We start from the raw sequence: 21769 nt of genomic DNA on the forward strand, positions 1-21769 counted from the left end.
CGCCTGGTGGCTCAGTTGATTAAGCGTCCGACTTCGGCTCAAGGCATGATCTCGCGGTTCGTGAGTTCGAGCCCTGGTCAGGTTCTGTGCTGACAGCTCAGAGCCTGGAGCTTGCTTTGGATTCTGTGTCTTCTGGTCTCTCTGCCCCTTTCCTGTTTGCACTCTGTCACTGTGTCTCAAAAATAAATAAACATTAAAGTATAGTTGACATGCAGTGTTATATTAGTTTTAGGTATACAACATAGTGAGTGATCCCTCTTGATCTTTAATAATGCATTTTCCCTTAAAGTTCAAAGTAGGGGCGCCTGGGTGGCGCAGTCGGTTAGGCGTCCGACTTCAGCCAGGTCACGATCTCGCGGTCCGAGTTCGAGCCCCGCGTCAGGCTCTGGGTCGATGGCTCAGAGCCTGGAGCCTGTTTCCGATTCTGTGTCTCCCTCTCTCTCTGCCCCTCCCCTGTTCATGCTCTGTCTCTCTCTCTCTCTCCCAAAAAAAATAAATAAATGTTGAAAAAAAAAAAATTAAAAAAAAAAAAAGTTCAAAGTAGACTTTAAGTGTCAGAGTAGGCTAATCTTAATATAGCTATACCAACCTTCTTATGGTTAGTGTTTGTATGAAACATATTTTTCATTTTCTTAAAGTTTATTTATTTATTTTTTAATAATCTTTACACCCAGTGTGGGGCTCAAACTCATGACCCTGAGATCAAGAGTCGCATGCTTTTCTGACTGAGCCGGCCAGGCACCCCTGGAACATACTTTTCATTAAAAAAAATTTTTTTTTAAGTTTATTTGTTTCTTTTTGAGAAAGAGCAAGTGGGGGAGGGCGGAGAGAGAAGGAGAGAGAATCCCAAGGAGGCTCCACACTGTCAGCATGGAGACTGATGTGGGGCTCAAACCCATGAACCATGAGATCATGATCTGAGCAAAAACCAAGAGTTGGATGCCTAACTCTCCGTGCTACCCACGTGCCCCATGTATTTTTCATTTGTAAGAAATGTTGAAATGGTGGGGCGCCTGGGTGGCTCAGTCAGTTGAGCGTCCGACTTCGGCTCAGGTCATGATCTCACAGCTTGTGGGTTCGAGCCCCACGTGGGGCTCTGTGCTGACAGCTCAGAGCCTGGAGCCTGCTTCTGATTCTGTGTCTCCCTCTCTCTCTGCCCTAACCCACTCACATTCTATCTCTCTCAAAAATAAATAAACCTTAAAAATTAAAAAAAAAAAATGTTGAAATGGTGCTTGTAAGAAGCATGTAGTGGGGTTTATTTTTTAATACCGTCTGATCATCTTTGCCTTTTATCTGAGTATTAAGTCTGTTTATATTTAATGTAATTACTTAGTGTTTTGGATTTAAATCCACCATATTGCCGTTTACCTTCCCCGGTTCCACCTATTCTATACTCCTTTTTTTTATTCTTTATTTTCTCCTTTTGGATTGATTACATTTATTTCTTCATTCTTTCTTCACCCTATGTATTAACTTCATAATTACATATCATCTTACTCTTCATTTAGGTATTAGCCTACAGATTAGAGAATGCCTTATTGGCTTATCAAAGTTAATATAAAGTAATAGTTTTTTGTCACTTCTGGACAAGGCACTTTAATTTTCTTTGCCCTGTTTTCAAATTAAGTGTTATTATTGTTTGTATTTTAATGCTCTCAATATTTTAACTCCGCAAGACCTCATTATTATGTGTTTACACAGTCAGAATTCATTTATGTGTAACGATGTATTTATGGTTTCTGTTGCTCTGCATTTATTTATTCTTATCTTCGAGTTTCCATCTTGGGTCATTTTCTGTATCTGAAGGGTGTCCTTTGGCATTTTCTTTAATACGGATCCGCTTGTGACAATTTCTGTCAGTTTTTGTTTTTCTGAAAATGCCTTTATTTCATCTTCATCTTTGAAGTATTTTTTTTCACTGGTATAAAATTCTAGGTAGGTAGTTATGTTCTATCAGCACTTTGAAAATATCATTTCATTATCTTCTGGTTTTTATCTTTTATGTTTAAATGTCAGTGGTAAATTGTTTCTTTTGTGAACGCAATTTAGTTTTTTGCCCCTTTGGCTATTTTAAGATTTTTCTCTTTGCTTTTGGTTTGCATAATTTTTAAAAGTGTGCTTAGGGGTTTTTTTTGTTTTGTTTTAATATTGCTTGGGATTGTAGCACATTTTTTTTTTTAACAAGTTAAACATGGGGCTTGAACTCATGACTCTGAAACCAAGGCCTGAGCTGAGATCAAGCATCAGATGCTCAACCAGCTGAGCCACCCAGGTGCTCCTGGTATTTGTAGTACATTCTATAAATCTGTCTTAGAGAATTTTTTTGTGCTCTGGCTTATTATCAGTTTCCTCATTTTATTTATATTTATTTATTTTTATTTAGTTTTTTTTTTTATTATTGAACTACAGTTGATATACAATGTTATATTAGTTTTAGGTGTGCAAAGTAGTGATTTGACAATTCTATACATTACACAGTGCTGACCATGATAAGTATAGTTGCCGTTGGTCAAATGCAAGGTCACTGCAGTATTATTGTTATTATTATTATTATTAAAATTTATTTATTTTGAGAGAGAGAGAGAGAGAGAGGGAGACAGTGAATGGGGGAGGGGCAGAGAGAGAGGGAGAGAGAGAGAGAATCCTAGGCAGGCTCTGCACTATCAGTGTGAAGCCTGATATGGGGCTCAAACTCACAAACAGTGAGATCATGACCTGAGCCGAAACCAAGAGTCGGATGCTCAACGGACCGAGCCACCCAGGCGCCCTGGTCACTACAATATTATTGACTATATTCTCTATGTTGTACTTTTCATCCATCTTTCATCTCTCTGACTTATTTTATAAGTGGAAGTTTTATCTCTTAATGCTCTTGACCTATTTTTGTCCATCCTCCCATCTCCCCTCCTTCTGGCAGCCACCAGTTTGTTCTCTATATTTATGAGTCTGCTTCTTACAAATCTGTTTTGATGGCTGTCGGTTTTAGAAAATTCTCATCCATTATTTCTTTTGAATTTATCTCCCTCTCCTCTCCTGGCTCTCCAGTTACGCTTTGGTTAGATTTTTTTCACCGTATCTCAGACGTTTCTTACACTTTTTCTTGTATATTTCCATCCTTTTCTTTTTTTTTTTTTAAGTTTATTTATTTTGAGAAAGAGAGAAAGTGCATGCGTGCAAGTGGCAGAGGGGCAGAGACAGAGGGAGAGAGAGAATCCCAAGAAGGCCCTGCCCAGCGTAGAGCCCCATGTGGGGCTCAATCTCACGACCGCAAGATCACAACCTGAGCTGACATCAGGAGTTGAATGCTTAACCCACTGAGCCACCCAGGCACCCTCATTTTTGAAATATATGTTTTTTATTAAGTAAACTCCACACCCGACATGGGGCTTGAACTCACGACCCTGAGATCAAGAGTCACGTGCTCTACTGACTGAGCCAGCCAGGTGCCCCACTTTTGTTTTCCTGTAATTCAATCTGGATATTTTGTTCTGCCTTATCTTCCAGTTTTCTGATTCTCTTTTCAGTGGCATAAACGGCTTTTATATCTTTCCAATGAGTTCAGTTCCAATTTTTCAGTTATTTTATGTTTCATTTTTACAACTGTCCTTTGAGTCTTAAAAAAATCCAGTTTCTCTGATAACTGTTGCTGCATAATGAACGACCCCAAAACTTAGTAGTTTAGAACAACAGCGAATGTGCTAGCTTGCGATTGTGGCTGGGCTCACTGGACCGTTCTTTTGGTTTCTGCTTGCGTCACTCATGCATATATGGTCAGCTGTCAGGTTGGCTGGAGATGGCAGCAGATCTAGGGTGGCCTCAGTTGTGGTTGTTTCCCTTCGCTCTGTGTGATCTCTTATCTTCCAGCAGGCTATCTTAGACTTGTTAACACGTCAGCTAGACAAGGCTCCCAGAGAACAAGTAGAAATGGGCGATGCCTCTTCAGACATAGGCTTAGAATCGGCACAACCTCATTCTTGCTGCAATGTATTGCAAAGGCCAGCCCAGTTGCAGGAGATAGGGAAACGAACCCCATCTTTTGACGAGGGGAGGAGCTACAAAGTCACATTGCAAGGGGCATGGCCAGATTTGCATTCTTTCACACTGATTTTCTGCTGAAATTTTCAAACTTTAAATTTTAATTCCTTGAAACATTAAACATAATCACCTTAAAGTTTATGACCAATACTTCTGTTATCTAGATGCCCCTTGAGTCTGTTTCTATTGCCTATATTTTCTTTTGGGTTTTGGGCACGTTTCCTCTTCTTATGCTGGCTTGTTTTTTTATTTCATTTTGGACACTATGCATTAGAAATAACTTAATGCCCGTGTCGATGTTATTTTCCTCCAGGAATAACTCACATTTGCCTCTAGTAGACAGCCAGGTCAGAAATACTGGAAATTCTGGATCACTTTAATCCAGTTCAGAGTTGAGATCATTCAAAACTAGGCTTCAGTTCCTGTGAGATCTTGTCTACTTCTTGTTCGCTCTTACTCTCAGAGTGTAGCTCTTCATGGTACTACCACCAAATCTGATGGATTTTAGGTATACCCACTTCTTAACACGAGGTCCCTGAACCCCATGTTCTTTTAGTTCCTTGAGTTTATTGCAAGCCTCCAGGGATAGAAGTAAAAAATGCTGGTCTTACCTCTCTGAGTTTCCTTCTTCCAGATCTTGGCTCCATAATATTTCACTGTTTTATTAGCTCCCTGATGCCTTTAGCAACATGCTTTTATATTTTGCTCTTTTTTTTTTTCTAGTTTTTCTTTGTGGGAGGGTTGGTTAGCATGTATTAATGTGGTCTTCCATTATTAGAACTAGAATTCTTTAGGGGCACCTAGGTGGCTCAGTCGGTTGAGCGTCTGACTTTGGCTCAGGTCATGATCTCACGGTTTGTGTGTTCGAGCCCCGTGTCGGGCTCTGAGCTGTCAGCACAGCATGCTGGAGCATGCTTCGAGTTCTGTGTCTCCCTCTCTCTCTCTGCCTCTCACCCCCTCATGCTGTCTCTCTCTCAAAAATGACTAAACAGTAAAAAATAAGAAAGAATTCTTTAGATGATTTTCTTAACTCTTCAGTGTATGCCGTGAAGTAAAAGTATGTCCTGCTCTCAGATCACAAACCCTCTGGAGTCAGGAAGCCTTAAACACAAAGAGGCCCCACCTCTTCAGGGCCCTGGTCACACTGGGGATTGTAACCAGTGGGGATTGTTCTCAGGATCTCTGTGCAATATTTGATAGGTTGGCCTGTTCTCATACATAGGACCATAGGAGACAAAGGCACAATGTCTGTTTCAAGTTTGGCAATGGGCTGAGCCAGTTCAAATCATGAGACTATGTATAGGAATCCCATGTGTTTTCTTTGTTTTTGTGTTTTTTTTAAGATTCTTTTTTTTAAAAAAAGTAGTATCTACACCCAACATGGGGCTCAAACTTACAACCCTGAGATCACGAGTCGCATGCTCTACTGACCGAGCCAACCAGGTGCCCTGGAACCCTATGTGTTTTATTCTTAGGAGTGGCAAGATCAAAGAAACACAGTCTATCAACCAAATAGTAATTAAACTTTCTTCGATTATTTACTCCGGCTCCTGAGGAAATGCCAAGGTGAAGGTGTGGTTGGGAGTGAGGGCATTTATAATGCATGTAAGACATCTAAAAATCTCCTTCTCCCTTGCTTTCCCCTCAACGTCCTCTATGTTAACAGATTTATTTGTATAACAATCCCCATCTCTTATTCTCTCTTCCAAATTCTTTCTGACCCTCTCTGGCAGACCTTTTCATTTCCTGCATCCACGGGGCCATGCCACATAGCTCCCCTGCCAAAAATGGCCACTGGACCTTCTGTTTTTCTTCACTGACAGCACTAGGCTTTCCTGGGTCAGGCAACGGCAAGCAGCTCTGTCACACCCCTGTTAATTAGCATACATCTCGATCCCTGTGGAGGACAAGTGCTGGGATATACCAAGGCAGTGTGCTTTTAGTTTTCTCTAATTCTTCTTTTTTTCTTAAAAAAATTTTTTTTAATGTTTATTTATTTTGGGGAGACAGAGAGACAGAGTAGGAGAGGGGCAGAGAGAGAGACACACACACACAATCTGAAGCAGGCTCCAGGCTCCGAGCCATCAGCACAGAGCCCGATGTGGGGCTTGAACCCAGGAAGCGTGGGATCATGACCCGGGCCGGAGTCGGACGCTCAACCAACTGAGCCACCCAGGCGCCCCTTTCTCTAATTCTTCTTTTTTTTTTTTTTTTAATTTTTTTTTCAACGTTTATTTATTTTTGGGACAGAGAGAGAAAGAGCATGAACGGGGGAGGGGCAGAGAGAGAGGGAGACACAGAATCGGAAACAGGCTCCAGGCTCTGAGCCATCAGCCCAGAGCCTGACGCGGGGCTCGAACTCACGGACCGCGAGATCATGACCTGGCTGAAGTCGGACGCTTAACCGACTGCGCCACCCAGGCGCCCCTATTCTTTAGGGATCAATCCCCATGGAGACTTTCTAGGGACTGGAAACTTGGCAAACATTAACAAGTAATGACCGCAGTTTGATGTGCTAAGTGCTACAAGAGAGAGTTATGAACCTCGCTCAGCGGAGCGAGCTATGGATTCAGCTTGGAAGGCCAGGCTTACTGGGTGTGGCCCTTCAGAATTTTCAGCAGTCACCGCTGGCCAGTAGTGGCTGCCTCAGCACCGCAGGGAGGGAGTCACGTCGGATATGGTGTTTGTAACATTGTGGTTAAGAGCCCGTCCTGTAAAAGCAAATTGAGTGGATCTCAAGCTCATTGTTCTTACCGTGTAGCTTGGGCTAGTTACTTTTCAGTTCTGTCTAACTCAGTTTTTTTTTTTTTTCACCTGTAAAATGGGGATAAAACTCTCATAAGGTCACTGTTAAAACATGTAGTTAAATATAGTTAAAGCACATGAAGTGTTTAAAATCTGCTGCCCACAGTAAGAAGTCGAGAGAGTTTAGCTATTATTACTGGCCGGTGGGCTCCTCTAGACAAGGGGCACAGAGCCTGGGGAGAGGGGAGGCAGGCAAGGGAAGTACACGTCTAGGCTCTCTTAGCCTCTGGTCTCCTCATGGGTGTCCCCATCTTCTTGCCACAAGGGAAGTCCCATCCGATTGCCCACAGTGTTCAGGGCTGGTGCCCTTCCTACCTCCTCCAGCCTGAGCTCTCTTCTCTGGAATCCCTAGATTCTGCTAAACGTGTGGTTGGACTCTCAGGAACATGTCTCCGGTTATGGCCTCCCAAGACACTGGCAAAGAACATAGAATCTGTTCAATGGAAGCGGCCGGGGCCCTCACCTTCAGAATTTTCTGTGATACTGACCTGGAAGTGTGAGTCTGATTATTGCAGCGATAAAAATTGGACTTTGAATCACCTCAACAAAAGATTCGGTTTTACAACCCAGAACTTAAGTCTCACCATCCAGGCAGCTCAGCAGCAGGACAGCGGCTTCTACATCTTTGAGGCGACTGATGAGCATGGGAAAGTTAAGGACTACACGTTCCAGGTTTCTGTGTTTGGTGAGTCCCTAGAACAGCGCAGCCTGCCCCTCGGACTCCTGTAGGACTTTTATTTCCAGTGCCTTTCTGATCAGAATCTCTGCTTCCAGATCACGTAGGGGAGCCCCACGTACTACAGGACTCGAAGGTCCTGGAGGGAGGGAGGTGCCAAGTGACTCTGTCCTGCTCGGTCCCCAGCGGTGGTAACGTGAGCTATGATTGGTATAGAGGGAGCGTGCTGATCGAGACAGCAAGGAATCACAGCACGCTGGAGGACCAGATCGATGCCAACAGCTCGCACATATATACCTGCAATGTCAGCAACTCGGTCAGCTGGACAAACCGCACCTTCATCCTGCACTGTCCGGGTGACTCCCAGCGTAAGTGGAGCACTTTGGGCTCTAACAGGGGCTGAAAGTGTTGGACCCCATAACCAGGCTCATGCCCGACATACCTGGACATGAGATCCCTTGGCTGCTTTGCAGCATCTCCTTGGGGCAGTCCTGGTCTCTGGGCACACAGTTCCCATAAACCAGGCCTATCTTAGTCGGGATGAGTTTCATCCCCATCAAGCATCTCCCAGAAGATTCGACTTTTTCCTTCATTTTAGGGAATGCTGGTCTGTTTGATGAGTCACAGCCCTGCTATGGCTGCTGATTATCTCTTCCTGGGAGAGACTGATGGGGAACCTGTTTCCTCCTCCCAAGTGATAGCTCCCCCAGGCCATGTAGTTCCCCAAGAGGTAACAGCAGTGTCCTGGGGCTGTGTCCTGGGAACATCAGGATGGTCACAGGGGTTCCTGGAAGAGTTCTTGGTTTATTGCTTATGCACATCCTAAAAGTTACCCTGAGTTAAGTTTGCACCAATTTTTATCAGATAAATACTTAGTGCTCCATCAGCACGGGCGCTGCAGGTAAAAACCTACCTGCTGTCTCTGTCCTTAAAGAGCTGACAGCCCAGCAGGGGCCACAAAACTAGGCATTCCTGGGCAAAAAAGAAACGAGCAAGCCGAAGTGATTTGGAGTCACAGGGACACTGGCTTTTGGGTCACGTCAGCTGTGGTTTCATGATTCACTAGCTCCGTGATCTCAGGCAGTTTCCCCAACCTCTCTGAGCCTCAGTTTTTCTGCCGGGTAATGGGGGATGATAACAGGTACCTGGCGGGACTGCTGGTAAGATTAGATGAGGTAACGCTTGTGAAGAGCACGTAATTCCTTTCCCTTCTCCCCTTGCGGGCGGGCTGATACAGCAGGCTGCATGTGCGACACTGACGTTAAATGTGGAAGTTCAAATGAGGAAGAGCAGCGGAGGCAGGAGGGGCAGGAAGGGGAAATGGGAGAATTTCGCGGCACGTAGTGGGGTGCGATACGTTCTGTTGAGTTAACAAAAGAATGGACAGATGTAACATATGCCGTGCACATATCAGATCATGTGGTCAACCCCCTTATGTAGATGACATTATCTCCTTTTTAAAAAAGCGTTTGTTTATTTTTGAGAGAGGGAGAGAATGTCAGCGGGGGAGGGGCAGAGAGAGAGAGGGAGGGAGACACAGAATCCGAAGCAGGCTCCAGGCTCTGAGCTGTCAGCACAGAGCCCGATGGTGGGGCTCGAACCCACGAACCGCGAGATCATGACCTGAGCCGAAGTCAGACGCTTAACTGACTGAGCCACCCAGGCGCCCTGCCCCTCTCCTTTCTTTAAAAAAAAAAGTTTATTTATTTATCTTGAGAAGGAAGCAAGAGCACAAGTGGGGGAGAGGCAGAGAGAGAGGAGAGAGGGGGAGAGAGAGAGAGAGAGAGAGAGAGAGAGAGGGAATCCCAAGCAGTGTCTGCACCGGAAGTAAGGAGCCCAACGTGGGGCTGGATCCCACGAACCGTGAGGTCATGACCTGAGCCGAAGTCGAGTCAGATGCTTAACTGACTGAGCCCCAGGTGCCCCAACATTGTCTCCTTTTGTAAGTGAGAAAATGGAGGCTCAGCGAAGTTAAGGGAGTTGCCCAAAGGCACGGAGCCAGGCCTGTGAGACAGTAGTATCCACGCTCTTAGCATCACTCGGGGGAGGTCACCCCACTACACAGAGAGCCAGCCTTGCTGATGAGCTCAGCGGGGCCTGAGAGAGGAGTGTGGGTCTCAGGCAAGTCCCGTGTCAGACGGGAAGGGAGGAGAGAGAAGGCTGAGTGCTCAGGCCTCACGCGTCCATGTCCCCAGAGGACAAGTCTCTGCACTTGTTGGTGATCATCGTGGTCCTTCTAATCATGCTGTTCCTGGGCGCCCTCACCGGCTTCTGTGTGTGGAGGAGGAAGATGAAGAAGTCACGTAAGTGGAGGGTCCCCAGGACGTGCTGTTGCCCGACCTGCCATCCCCCAATGCATCCGCCTGGGAGCACAGCACCTGCTTCTCTTCTAGAGCGTTGGGACGTGTGTGCGTGCACGTGCGTGTGTGTGTGTGTGTGTGTGTGTGTGTGTGTGTCTGGGGGGCCTTTCTCCCAGCTCACGCCTTCCGGGGTTCCTCGAGGTGTATACAGCCCAACGTGCAGATTTACCTGCCGGTGGCCGGCTTGCTGGGGTGCTGCCCGGGGCCTGACGGAGTAGGTGTGTCGGGTGGTTGCTGGTCCCGTGCTGGCCTTCTGGGGAGAGCACCCGTCTGCCTCCTTTCTAGAACCTTTCTCGAGGTCTTGGCCACCTGGGCTGGAGGTGGGACCGTGCAACGCAGAAGCTTGGACAGGACGCCCTCGGGAGGTCTCTGCATCTCTGTCTCTGCTGCTTTTCTCTCACAGAGGACGGCACAGAGGAGTTTCTGACGGTTTATGAAGATGTCAACAACGTGCAAATCAAGAGGAATCAGGTACGGTACCCTAGGGCCCGGGGTCTCTCTTCACTAGCCTGGGAGATGCTTCTCGGGAGGATGGCCATCCGGAGCAGGGACACTAGTGTCTTTTCCAAGTGACCCGTGGCCTTTCCGTCCGTCTTCCCCACCAGCCTGCTAGCTCTGGCTGTGGAGGAAAAGCAGAAAACAAGAAAAAAACCTGCTGAGAAGGACGGAGCCCGACAAATCCCCAGCAGACGGCGGAGCACTGCTCTTGCCTGGCCAAACGGTGCCCCGGCATCCTCCTTTCTGCCCAGCCTCTCCAGCTGGGCTAAGCCCTGGGAAGAGTCCAGCTGTCTCGTATTTTGCGCCTGGCCACAGATTCTCGTGCCTTGCAAGTCCAAGTTTGCTTTTCTGGGTCCCTTGGCTGTCGCCCAGGCTGCGGAGGATGCCAGGCCGACGAGCCAAAGCGTAAGAGCGTTGTAGCTGGCCCCGTGGTCTGCGTTCACGGCATTTTGGGAAGAGGCCTGAGTCCGGCTGAGGTGCTGGAGAAGGGAGCTAGGTTAGCACGAAGCCGCGAAGCCGGCGTGGCCTCCTTGGGAACCCCTCCAGCCAGCCTCGGCAGGCAGGGGCCAACTCCGCCTTGTCCCCGGGGGGGTGCAGCGGAGAAGGGAACTGCAGAACGGTGCAGGGTGCCCCCCACCGCTCTGCCCCTGGACAGGGCAGGAAGTGGTGACAGACCTGGGGGAAAGGCAGTGCCTAACCCAACTGCCCAGTGGGCAGGGTGGGCGGGGGGGGAGGAAGGCCCTCTTCCTATCCCCATTCCTGGAGCTCGGCCTGAGAGGCCAAGGCAGGAAGTCACAGGGGCTGGGCTCCTCTGCATGAGGCCTTGTAGAACAGAGAAGCCACTTCCCTCAGGTCTGGGTTTGGGGGGAACCACGAATCGGGGCAGCTACCCCCGCCCCTGTTTCCTTGCTCAGCAGTGGAATAATGGGGTAAGAAACACAAAGGGTCTTTTTCCCCCCATCACCACCATTTGCTGGGACAAATTCCTGAGGCAATTGTATCTGACTGCAGTCACTGAAGCCTATGCTCATGACACATTGCCTGTCCTTTCAGTTAGGTCTATGAAGGAGAACAGAGGAAATCTATTTAAAACAATTTTTTTTAACGTTTTATTTATTTTTGACAGAGAGACAGAGATAGAGCGTGAGCAGGGGAGGGTCAGAGAGAGAGAGGGAGACCCAGAATCCGAAGCAGGTTCCAGGCTCCGAGCTGTCAGCACAGAGCCCGACACGGGGCTCGAACTCACAGACCCGCAAGATCATGACCTGAGCCGAACTCGGACACTCAACCAACAGAGCCACCCAGGCGCCCCCAGAGGAAATCTATTTAGAGTATAAGAAACCTCTTGGGGGACTCAGGCTTGTTTCTCTGCTTCTGACTCAGGAGCGCCTCGCTCTGGGACCTCCTCCCTTGCTGGCTTTTCCCTCCTGGCTCCAGGGTTCTGTCTGCAGGCCTAAATCTCAAGCTCACGTGATCTTCCTCTGGGGCTCGCTTCTGACCTCTCTGCAGACACTTTCCTCAGGTCTGGGCAGAAAAGAAAAAGAGGAAGCTCCTGTTTCTTGCCAGGTGCCCACAACTCTTCTGCCCTCCAAGACGGCTGCTGTTTTTTTGCTCTTAGCTTCTTCCTTGTCCAACGAGCCCTGTTGGCCTCCTCTCACTTCCTCATCAGAGCCCAACTGGAAATATGTAGTCAGGAGTGGGCAGCACAAAACACCTTCAGCCCCATCTCCTGTGGGCAGGAAGAGAACAGGAAAGGCACGTGCCTTTGGCCTTGCGTCCAGGACTTCATCCAGCTCTGTAGCTGCCCAGGCGCTGGCTGGAGGCCAAGGGCAGACTAGCTGCTAAGGCTGGATCTAGAGAGGGGGCTTTGAAACAGTGAAAACCTCTGAATGTGAAGGCCCTGACGTAAGGCTCAGATCTCAGCCCTACTCAGAGCTCAGCCCGTTATCAATGGTTATGTGGCAAATGCAAGTTTCTAAGTTACCAAAGTAAAGCAAGTGGCAGGAGACCCCTTGGACAGGTCACTCGGTGGGATCCCTTCACACCTGGGTGGTTCCTTGCACGTGACACTTAATGACTCCAGTGTGAGTTGCTTTTTCTACTGTTTTTCCCCATCCTGGGGTGATTAATGACCACCTCCTTCCAGGAGACCCTCTTAAAAAAAATTTTTTTTTTGTAATGTTTGTTTAGTTTTGAGAGAGAGATGGGGGGGAGAGGCAGAGGGAAAGGGAGACCCAGAATCTGAAGCAGGCTCCAGGCTCCGAGCTGTCAGCACAGAGCCCGACGCGGGTCTTGAACCCATGAGCCGTGAGATCATGACCTGAGCCGAAGTCGGACGCTCAACCGACTGAGCCACCCAGGTGCTCTTTTCTTCCTTTCTTTTTTTTAACGTTTACTTATTTTGAGAGAGAGAGAGAGGGAGGGAGGGAGCGAGCAGGCGGGGGAGGGGCAGAAAGAGAGGGAGAGAGAGAATTCCCAGCAGGCTCTGTGCCATCAGTGTGGAGCCTGACGCTGGGCTCGATCTCGCGAACTGTGAAATGATGACCCGAGCCAAAATCGGAAGTCAGATGCTCAATAGACAGAGCTACCCAGGCCCTTCCCCCACCCCCCGTTTACAATTTCCTGTGCAGGAGCAGAAGCCGAATTCCCCCGGAGAAGGGAGCACCATCTACTCCATGATCCAGTCCCAGGTACGGTTCTGTTTTCTCGAACCCATTCCATACCTGTCTGTGGGGCTTCCTGACGCCTTTCGCAAGCTGGCACTCTTGAACGGCAAAATAAGAGCCTGGTGCTCCCGGAGTCTGCGTCAAGTTGGTGGAAAGATCCCTGTGGTTCTGAAGTACCTTGGCAGAGCTGAACAGAGCGGGCAAGACTGGTGCAGGCATTCTTTCTCTCTCCACGCCTGGCAGCAGGTGGGGCCCAGATAGTCAGCAGGAAGAGGGAGCTCGTCAGGGGACCCAGCTTCTGTTCTCCCCCCCTGCTACTGCCAATACTTGGGGCCCTTATAGTTTTTAAGAAAATCTCTGCTCTCTATTGTATGTGTTTTCAGGAATGGATCTGGATTGTTCTCTTTTATTATGACTTCATGATAACATTTATTAAGTCCTTACTATGTCCATTTTCTCTCCTTTAAAGTTTATTTTATTTAGTTTGAGAGAGAGACAGAGAGAGAGCCCAGGATGGGCAGAGGGAGGGAGAGAGAGAGAATCCCAAGCAGACTCTGCACTGTGAGGGCAGAGCCTTACATGGGGCTCGAACGCGTGAACAGTGAGATCGTGACCTGAGCTCAAGAGTCAGACGTTTAACCGACTGAGCCACCCAGACGCCCCCACGTCTATTTCCTTAATGAATCTCACAAAGCAGCCTCACGAAGTAGGTCTCACACAACCTCCATTTCTCAGATGAGGAAACAGACACAGGTTAACTCACGTGCCCCAGGCCACAGACCTGGGTGGTGGCAAAGCTGAGCTAAAGGGCTTCTGAGCCTCCACTCCACCTGCCCCTCCCCACCTCTAACATGCTGGGATGACAGACATTCGCCCCTAAACTGGAGAAACATCCTCTAATTTCGACAACTAAAACGACATTACAACCTAGGCCAGGGTATCTCCTTCAAGGGTAACACTGCCTCTAGGTGGCAGTGATGAAAAGTCTCTGATAAAAATGGCTTAAAGATTTTTAAGTCTTCATTTTTAAAAATTAAAAAAAATTAAAAGCAACTCTTTTTTGTAAACAGTGTTTCTTTAATTTTGAGAGGGAAAGAGGGAGAGAGAGCACGAGCAGGGGAGAGGCAGAGAGAGAGGGAGAGAGGAAGCCCCAAGCAGGCTTCCCACTGTCAGCACGGAGCCCGATACGGGGCACAAACCCACAAACCGTGAGATCATGACATGGGCCTAAATCAAGGGTCAGAGGCTTAACCGACTGAGCCACTCCAGAGCCGTTAATTTTTTATTAAAAAAAAAATTTTTTTTTCAACGTTTATTTATTTTTGGGACAGAGAGAGACAGAGCATGAACGGGGGAGGGGCAGAGAGAGAGGGAGACACAGAATCGGAAACAGGCTCCAGGCTCTGAGCCATCAGCCCAGAGCCTGACGCGGGGCTCGAACTCCCGGACCGCGAGATCGTGACCTGGCCGAAGTCGGACGCTTAACCGACTGCGCCAGCCAGGCACCCCTAATTTTTTATTTTTTAAAGAATTAAGTCCGGGAGGAGCAACCTCTCCAATTTGGTGGCTAAGCTGCGGGGCAGAGAAAATCCTTGGGGGATGGTGACAGGCTTCAGAGAAAGATCAAGAGAGGAGGAAGAGAGAAAGTGAATGAGGTACAGGGGAAGGAAGGACAATGAAGGAAGAGGGGAGTGGAGGAAGAAGGGAGGGGAGGAGGGAGAGAGGTGCTCAACCCTCATGGCCACTTTGGAATTCCCAAGCTGGGCGTTTCCTCGTCCTGCTCCCCATAAGGTAATGTGATTCACTGACAGTGGGTCCAAGTCAAAGCGCCTTCAAGAGAGATGTAAGCTATCTGCCAGTTTTCTGGCTTTAGCCGCATTGGATTCCCACAAAACGAGTCTGAATATATGCAAGGAAGAGCTCATCCCAGACTGAGAGGTTGAGTGAGTGAGAAGGAGCCTCTTCTTCTGGAGTTCTTAGAAGGAAGACGGTTACCCGCCTCTGAGGACACCTGGCTCAGGTGCAGAAGAAGGAAGGCATGTTGCCAAAGGGAGGCACTTGAGGGGCTGAGGACAGCGCTGTGGAGAGCCTGGGGTTTAAATTCTGCTTCTCCTGCGAACATACCGTCTGACTTGGGCCATTTTCCCTTTAGGAACCTCATCTGTCGAATGGGGCAAATGGTGATCGTTCCTATCACAGGGATGTATTATAAGGGTGGGGGGCCCCACAGTACACAGTAAGTGCTGAACGGATAGCAGCTATGTTTACTGACACAGCAGGACCAGCATCCAGGCTGTCTGACCTCTTGGAGTCCAGGGCTCCTTTGAATAGTATTTTCAGCTCTGCCCGGGCAGAACCGGGGGGGGAGGCGTGGAAGAGGTGACCTCCCTCCCTAGGATTGTCCTGGATCTATGCTTCTGAAATACTTTTACTTGTCTTCTCATTAGCCTTCTGCTTCCACATCACAAGAAGCAAACACCTTGTACGCATTGGTACAGCCTTCCCGGAAGGTGAGTCTTTTCCCGCAGGGGGTGCTGTGTATTTTGCGTGTGCACAGGCGGGTGCGCGTTTGCCGAGTGTGGTGTGTGTGCTTCCCTGTGAGTTGTCTTCTGCTGTGTGTGTATCTGAGCAGCTCGGGTTCAAGGGCTCTACTTAAATGTTAATGGGCTAACTAGAAGTCTATTTGGAGAAAAAGAACAGGTCAAAGTCTAAGAGAACAGTGGATTAAAGGAGTGTCTCTAGGAGTTTCTGTGAGACAAGCACAATCAGAGACAGAAGGGCAGTGCTTTGTGCACAGGGACCATGGAGTCCTTAGCAGGTCAGCTGAGGCTATGGTGGAGAGAGATAGCAGAGGGGTTACCAAGGTGGGAGAATATAGCCCAGATCCAGAGGAGTAGCCAGGACCTAGAGAGACGCAATGGTGACTTTCAGGGAACCAGAAAAGGGTTCTGGCCAGTCATCTGCTGATGGAGGGCTCTAGGCTGAGGCAACCCGTCATGGTCCTCTCAAACCCTGCTCCAAGCTGAGCTCACAGGTCTTATGTGTACCTGGTGCCCATGGTCATCTTTTCACCTTGGGTGGGAGAGGGGTTGGAAGAATGGTATTTCCAAGGTTGGAGTCACAGTATGAAGATATAAACTTAACATGAGAGTATGGGAAGTTGGGAATGTGCCAAACTGCGGAAGTGTTGAGTACATGCAGGTCAGGGTCAAATGGGGGGAGAGGTTTCAAACAGGTTTTCAGGCTTTTTTATTCACTCTCCTTCCAATAAGCCATTCAATCAACTTGGCTTCCACCTCAAGGGATATTTGTATTTAAGTTCTGTGCCGTAATACAAGGACATATGGATGGTCACAGGCACCAGGGTCACATGCTTGGTGTTGTTTGGGAGACTACATATTACTGAAAGTGCTTCTGAATTCCAGCGTTTCCAGCGTTTCACCGTGGTCAGGGTCAGGGCAGGTGTTACGGGTAGTTCTCACGTGTGTTCTAGAACTGCTTACGCTGCGGGGGTGTGTCTATTACGTGTTGATGAGATGCATGGTCACAGGTGGTATTTGTATCAGGTCTGTCTGAAGACACGTGTGTATGTGCTGGGAGTGTGTATACGTGCGGGCCTGAGGGGTATGTGGGTGTGGGAAGTGGGTTCAGAGGTCTGTTCTGGAGCCTCACATCAGTTAGGTGTGGGACATTTCCCAACTTGAAGTTAAGTACTCTTTACTGTCTGAATTTCCAGTCTGAATCCAAGAAGAAGAACCACGGCCCTTCCCTCAATAATACTATCTATGAAGAGGTAAGATTCTGGAGCTCCTTCCGGAGGGGTCTAGTGCCCACAGGATGGCCTGGAAGTTGTACGTTTGTGAAAAAGTCATGCATAGGGTCTCAGAATCGTAGAGGTTTTAGGGATCCCCTAATCCAAATTTTCATTTTAGAGACAAAGAATCTGAAGTCGAAGGAAAGTGAGGGTCTAATTCAAGGTTGTATCATGTGTTGGTGTTGGACTCCCACTGGGGAGCTTGGGTTTTAAATCAGGGCTGTCCTCTGGCTAGTCCCCAGTTGTGGGCTGCACATTGGACGTCTCTCCTTTCCAAGGGTGTGTAGGGCAGGAGTGTGGAGAAGGGAGGATAAGTAAATCTAAACGATTTTCTAAAGTTAGCAAGTAATTGGGAACCATTCTAGGACACAGGTCATCTTAAGCTGCTGCTGGGGGCGGACACTGTAAAGTGACCATTGATCCTGGTGGTTGAATGGATTCCCATCAGGCCATTTAAGGACTGGAAAATAGAGACTCAACAGTTGAGGGTATATCGGAGGTGTATCGGGTATATTGTAGCCCGACAGTGGTTTCAAGTCAGTTATCTCATTGAATCTTCACAGAATGCTATGGGGTAGGGACAATTGTACTTCCCATTTCTACTCAGAGAAACGAAGGCGTGGAGGGCACTCCCACCCACTAGACTCATGGTACACCAGAGCTTCCGCCTGTGGTCCAAGAAAGATGTTGCCAGTGGTCGTGAGGGAGAAGGCGGATGGGTGTCTGCTGGGATTCCTGGCACTTCAGCTGTAGCCCCACATTGACGCCAACTGGACAGCCCAGGGGACAGTCCACTGTTGTAGGGGACACTGAGTGGGCCAACGCAATCTAGGGTGGGGTCACGAAGAACGGTGGTGTGGTTAAAAAAAAAACACACTAGGATTGGAGCCAGAGGAACTGGATTCAAGCCCCTCCATGACTTCATATTCGTTGCTGAGCCTGAGTTATTTGTGGTGCCACTCCGAGTTTCGCTTTCCCAATCTGCAGAATGGAGGCAACAATTCATACCTCACCAGGGTGTTGTGAGGCTCTCCTGTGGGAGGGTCTGAAGTTCTTCTTCTCTCCCGCAGGTTGGAAAGAGACAGCTCAAAGCCCAGAACCCAGCTCGACTGAGCCGCAGGGAGCTGGAGAACTTTTCTGTGTATGCCTAGTCGCTGCCGCTCGTCTCCCTTCTCTCACATCCCAGTATCTGCTTTGGGACTCAGCCCAGTGGATGATACCACATGAGTCTACAGAATGGTGCCTGGTCCGGAGAGGATACGGGAGTTCGTTCAGGGTCTATATCTTGTTTTTAACATGATTTCTCTCAGCCAAGACTGTTAAATAATATCTCTCAACTTACAGACTGGACAAGACTGGGCGGAGAGGTTGGGTAGTTCTCGAAAGACTGCAAAGCAGGTCCACGGGCGGGCGCACCACGAGCCTCGCAAACGCTATGCAAATGCGGAGTGTTGTATTATTAGCATCAAGATCCCTTCCCCTGGATTTCTAATGTGTTCCTCATCTCTCCTCTTCTTTAATCTGAGATGACCACATTTCTAGACCCTCCCCTGCCCCAGGCCCCTCTTCCAAAGGGGAAGGAAAGATCATGGTGACTCGGGGAGAGAAACAGCTCCACCCCACGAGGATGAACTAAGTAGCTGTAAGCTGCCGGCAGGTTCTCCAAGGGACCGGACCTAGGCTGTCCTCAAAAACAGAGGAAAAACTCCCCCACCACATAGTAAACCTTTACCTCTGGCCGCTTGGTCACAAGGGAGAGGGCAGGAGTGAGAGTAGATGGTACAAAGTAAACCCATCTCAGAGTGGAAAAATCACCGTGAGTCCACGCTGTCCCAGTAACTGGGCCGTGGGACCAGTTTTGTCTGCGGTATGATGTGTGATTATTAACCCATTATCGATTAAAAACACATATTCAGAAATCTGTCTTAGCTTCTTCACAATTAGAGACCATATTCTGTTCAAGTTCTGAGTGCCGATGAGCGCTCTCCATGGCGCATGCTGGAGGGAGGGCTCAGCCAGCCGAGCAGCTGCGAGCTAGACTGCTGGGCTCCCAGAGTCCTCGGGCCAGACTCTTCCACCAGGCTGTGGGGCCCAGGCCTGAGACTCTGGCTGAGCCCAGGAGACGGGTGAGGGTGAACGGGAAGCGGTCCGACTCAGAGACCAGACGCCCTAAGGCAGCATGTGGAGCCTGGTTCTTCAATTACCCCGCTCTGTATTTAACATATGAATTTAACAGAAGACTATGCTGTTATTCGGAGGCAATCTAAATTTCTTTTCTGAATGCGTCCCCTCCGTCCCCTCCGTCCCCTCCGTCCCCTCCGTATTCTGTACTTTTCCTCTCTGTCTGTCGTAGCCAAAGGGCAGTTGCGCCCATCACTAAACACATGTCTGTTTGATTCCTACGGAGAGGGGTCTGGACTCCTTGCAATCTATCAGGGTCTCCCAGCCTTGTTCACACTGGAGCAGACGATCCCGGGATTCCCAGATCCGGGGCCACTCAGTCTCGTGGGGGAGAGCCACACAGTACACACTTGCTCATGTCCTGCCTGGTCCCTGTCCCCTGGGGGCTGTGTGGCCGGTTGGCTGGCTTCCTCCTGGAGACAGATGTGGACAGACCACATTTTGGAGGAGGTGTCAGGGCTAAAAACGAGGAAAACATATGCAAAAGGAGTCTGGGGGTTCCGGGGCATGTACTGGGAGCTGAGTTGTAGTGTCAGGAGTTTGGAAGCCGAAGGAGCAGGAAATGATGGGTGTTGGAACAGTTCAGATGAACACCAAAGACATTCGCCATTGACTTGGCCTTTCATGCATCCTGAGTTGTGTAGATATTGAGCTGGCCAGATTTATCTAAGCAGCAGAAGAGACCCTAGGGGCCCAGAGCTTTTGGGGACGCTGTATTCTGGGGTGTAATAATGTACAACATCATCATATTATGTATCTTCATTGAGCTTCTGAAATAATGCCTTACAAGGATAATTATCCATGCAACGACCAGCCAGCGAACAAGCAGTAATTAAGCTCCTGCTGTGTATGAAGCACTGCTTGGCCCCCGGGGGGTACCCAGTGTAGGACACAGAAGATTTACTGACTCCACGGCCACATGCAGGAGAGTATGACAGCAGAATGCCAACGTTAAAGGACATAAATGGGCTTTGAGGTTCTTGGGTGGCTGTCAGTTAAGCGTCCGGCTTCAGCTCAGGTCACGATCTCATGGTTGGTGGGTTCGAGACCTGCGTTGGTCTCTGTGCTGACAGCTCAGAGCCCGGAGCCTGCTTCGGATTCTGCGTCTCCCTCTCTCTCTCTGCCCCTCCCCTGCTCGTGCTCGCTCGCTCGCTCTCAAAAATAAAGAAACTTAAATTTTAAAAAAATGGGCTTCGAGGTGCATGTGACACAAACGTACACTATAGTATCATGAATATAAGTCAAGGGCAGAACAACTCACGGGGATAAGGCTGTGCTACAGTCTGGGGGAGAGGAGACATACTATGACTGTTCTACAGCCGGACCTGACAATAAGGAGGGAAGTTCCTTTGGGTAAATATGGGAAGTTTATGTGGAAGGGGCATTTTAAGCCCTTAAAAAAGATATCCAAAGAATGATACACACATATGATTAAAAACAGAAATCCGAGGTACAAAAAAGCATACAGTAAAAACAACAACCTAGTTCACTCCCCAGAGGCAGCCCCTGATAAGTTTTTTTGTTATTTTCTTTCAGAGCTTTTGCATAACTACATAAGCATACAGATCTACATTTCTTCGTTTTTATTTTTTTTTAACATGTATTTATTTTTGAGAGAGCAAGAGCAAGAGAGAGGGAGAGAGAGGATCCCAGACTGTGGTGCCAGAGTAGAGCCCGATGTGGGGCTCGATCCCACGAACCATGAGATCATGACCTGAGCCGTAATCAAGAGTCGACTGCTTAACTGACTGAGCCACCCCGGTGCCCCAATACACATTTCTTCTTTATCCAACTGGTAGCAAGTGACACGTACTGTGTTGGACCCTGTTCTTTCCGTTCTTAGAGCTCATTCCTTATTAGCACACACTGGTCTTTACTTTCTTTTTTATTTTTTTATTTTTTTTTTCAACGTTTTTATTTATTTTTGGGACAGAGAGAGACAGAGCATGAACGGGGGAGGGGCAGAGAGAGAGGGAGACACAGAATCGGAAACAGGCTCCAGGCTCTGAGCCATCAGCCCAGAGCCTGACGCGGGGCTCGAACTCACGGACTGCGAGATTGTGACCTGGCTGAAGTCAGACGCTTAACCGACTGCACCACCCAGGCGCCCCTCTGGTCTTTACTTTCTTTACAAAAGTGGCAGGGCTTGCTGTTGCCTGGATATGCCATTGGGCATTTAGCCAGATTCTTCCTAAATGGACATTTAGGCTATTTCTGTTCTTTCATTCAATTTTTTAAGTTTATTTACTTTTTTATTTAAAAAATTTTTTTTACATTATTTATTTTTGAGAGACAGAGAGAGACTGAGCACAAGGGGGGGAGGGGCAGAGAGAGCAGGAGACACAGAATCCCAAGCAGGCTCCAGGCTCTGAGCTGTCAGCACAGAGCCCGATGCAGGGCTTGAACCCACAAACTGTGAGATTGTGACCTGAGCTGAAGTCGGATGCTCAACTGACTGAGCCACCCAGGCGCCCCTTTTTTAAAGTTTATTTTTGACAGACAGAGACAGAGCATGAATGGAGGAGGGGCTGAGAGAGCGGGAGACACAGAATCGGAAGCAGGCTGCAGGCTCCGAGCTGTCAGCACAGAGCCTGACGTGGGGCTCGAACTCATGAACAGCGAGACCTGAGCAAAGTTGGCCACTTAATCGACCGAGCCACGCAGGTGCCCCTCTGTCCTTCTATTTTAAAAGATACTGCAGTGGACATAATTTTACACAGATCTTTGTGCC

General features: G+C 48.5%; 1 protein-coding gene across 2 annotated transcripts in view; it reads left to right on the forward strand.

Moving 5' to 3' along the window:
* CD244 (CD244 molecule) overlaps positions 1-18776 on the forward strand; it is a 31451-nt gene extending 12675 nt beyond the window's left edge. The window contains exons 2-9 of one of the 2 annotated variants that reach the window (XM_043567673.1): positions 7196-7528; positions 7618-7887; positions 9715-9822; positions 10283-10350; positions 13008-13067; positions 15491-15553; positions 16780-16836; positions 17928-18776. In XM_043567673.1, coding sequence (XP_043423608.1) covers positions 7196-7528; positions 7618-7887; positions 9715-9822; positions 10283-10350; positions 13008-13067; positions 15491-15553; positions 16780-16836; positions 17928-18008 — 1040 coding nt within the window. In that variant the 3' untranslated portion in view covers positions 18009-18776. The remainder of the gene's footprint in view (positions 1-7195; positions 7529-7617; positions 7888-9714; positions 9823-10282; positions 10351-13007; positions 13068-15490; positions 15554-16779; positions 16837-17927) is intronic. The other variant, XM_043567674.1, reaches the window with a different exon arrangement.
* Positions 18777-21769: the final 2993 nt, after the last annotated feature.

This window comes from Prionailurus bengalensis, chromosome E4 (genome assembly GCF_016509475.1).
Source record: "Prionailurus bengalensis isolate Pbe53 chromosome E4, Fcat_Pben_1.1_paternal_pri, whole genome shotgun sequence".
NCBI lineage: Eukaryota > Metazoa > Chordata > Mammalia > Carnivora > Felidae > Prionailurus > Prionailurus bengalensis.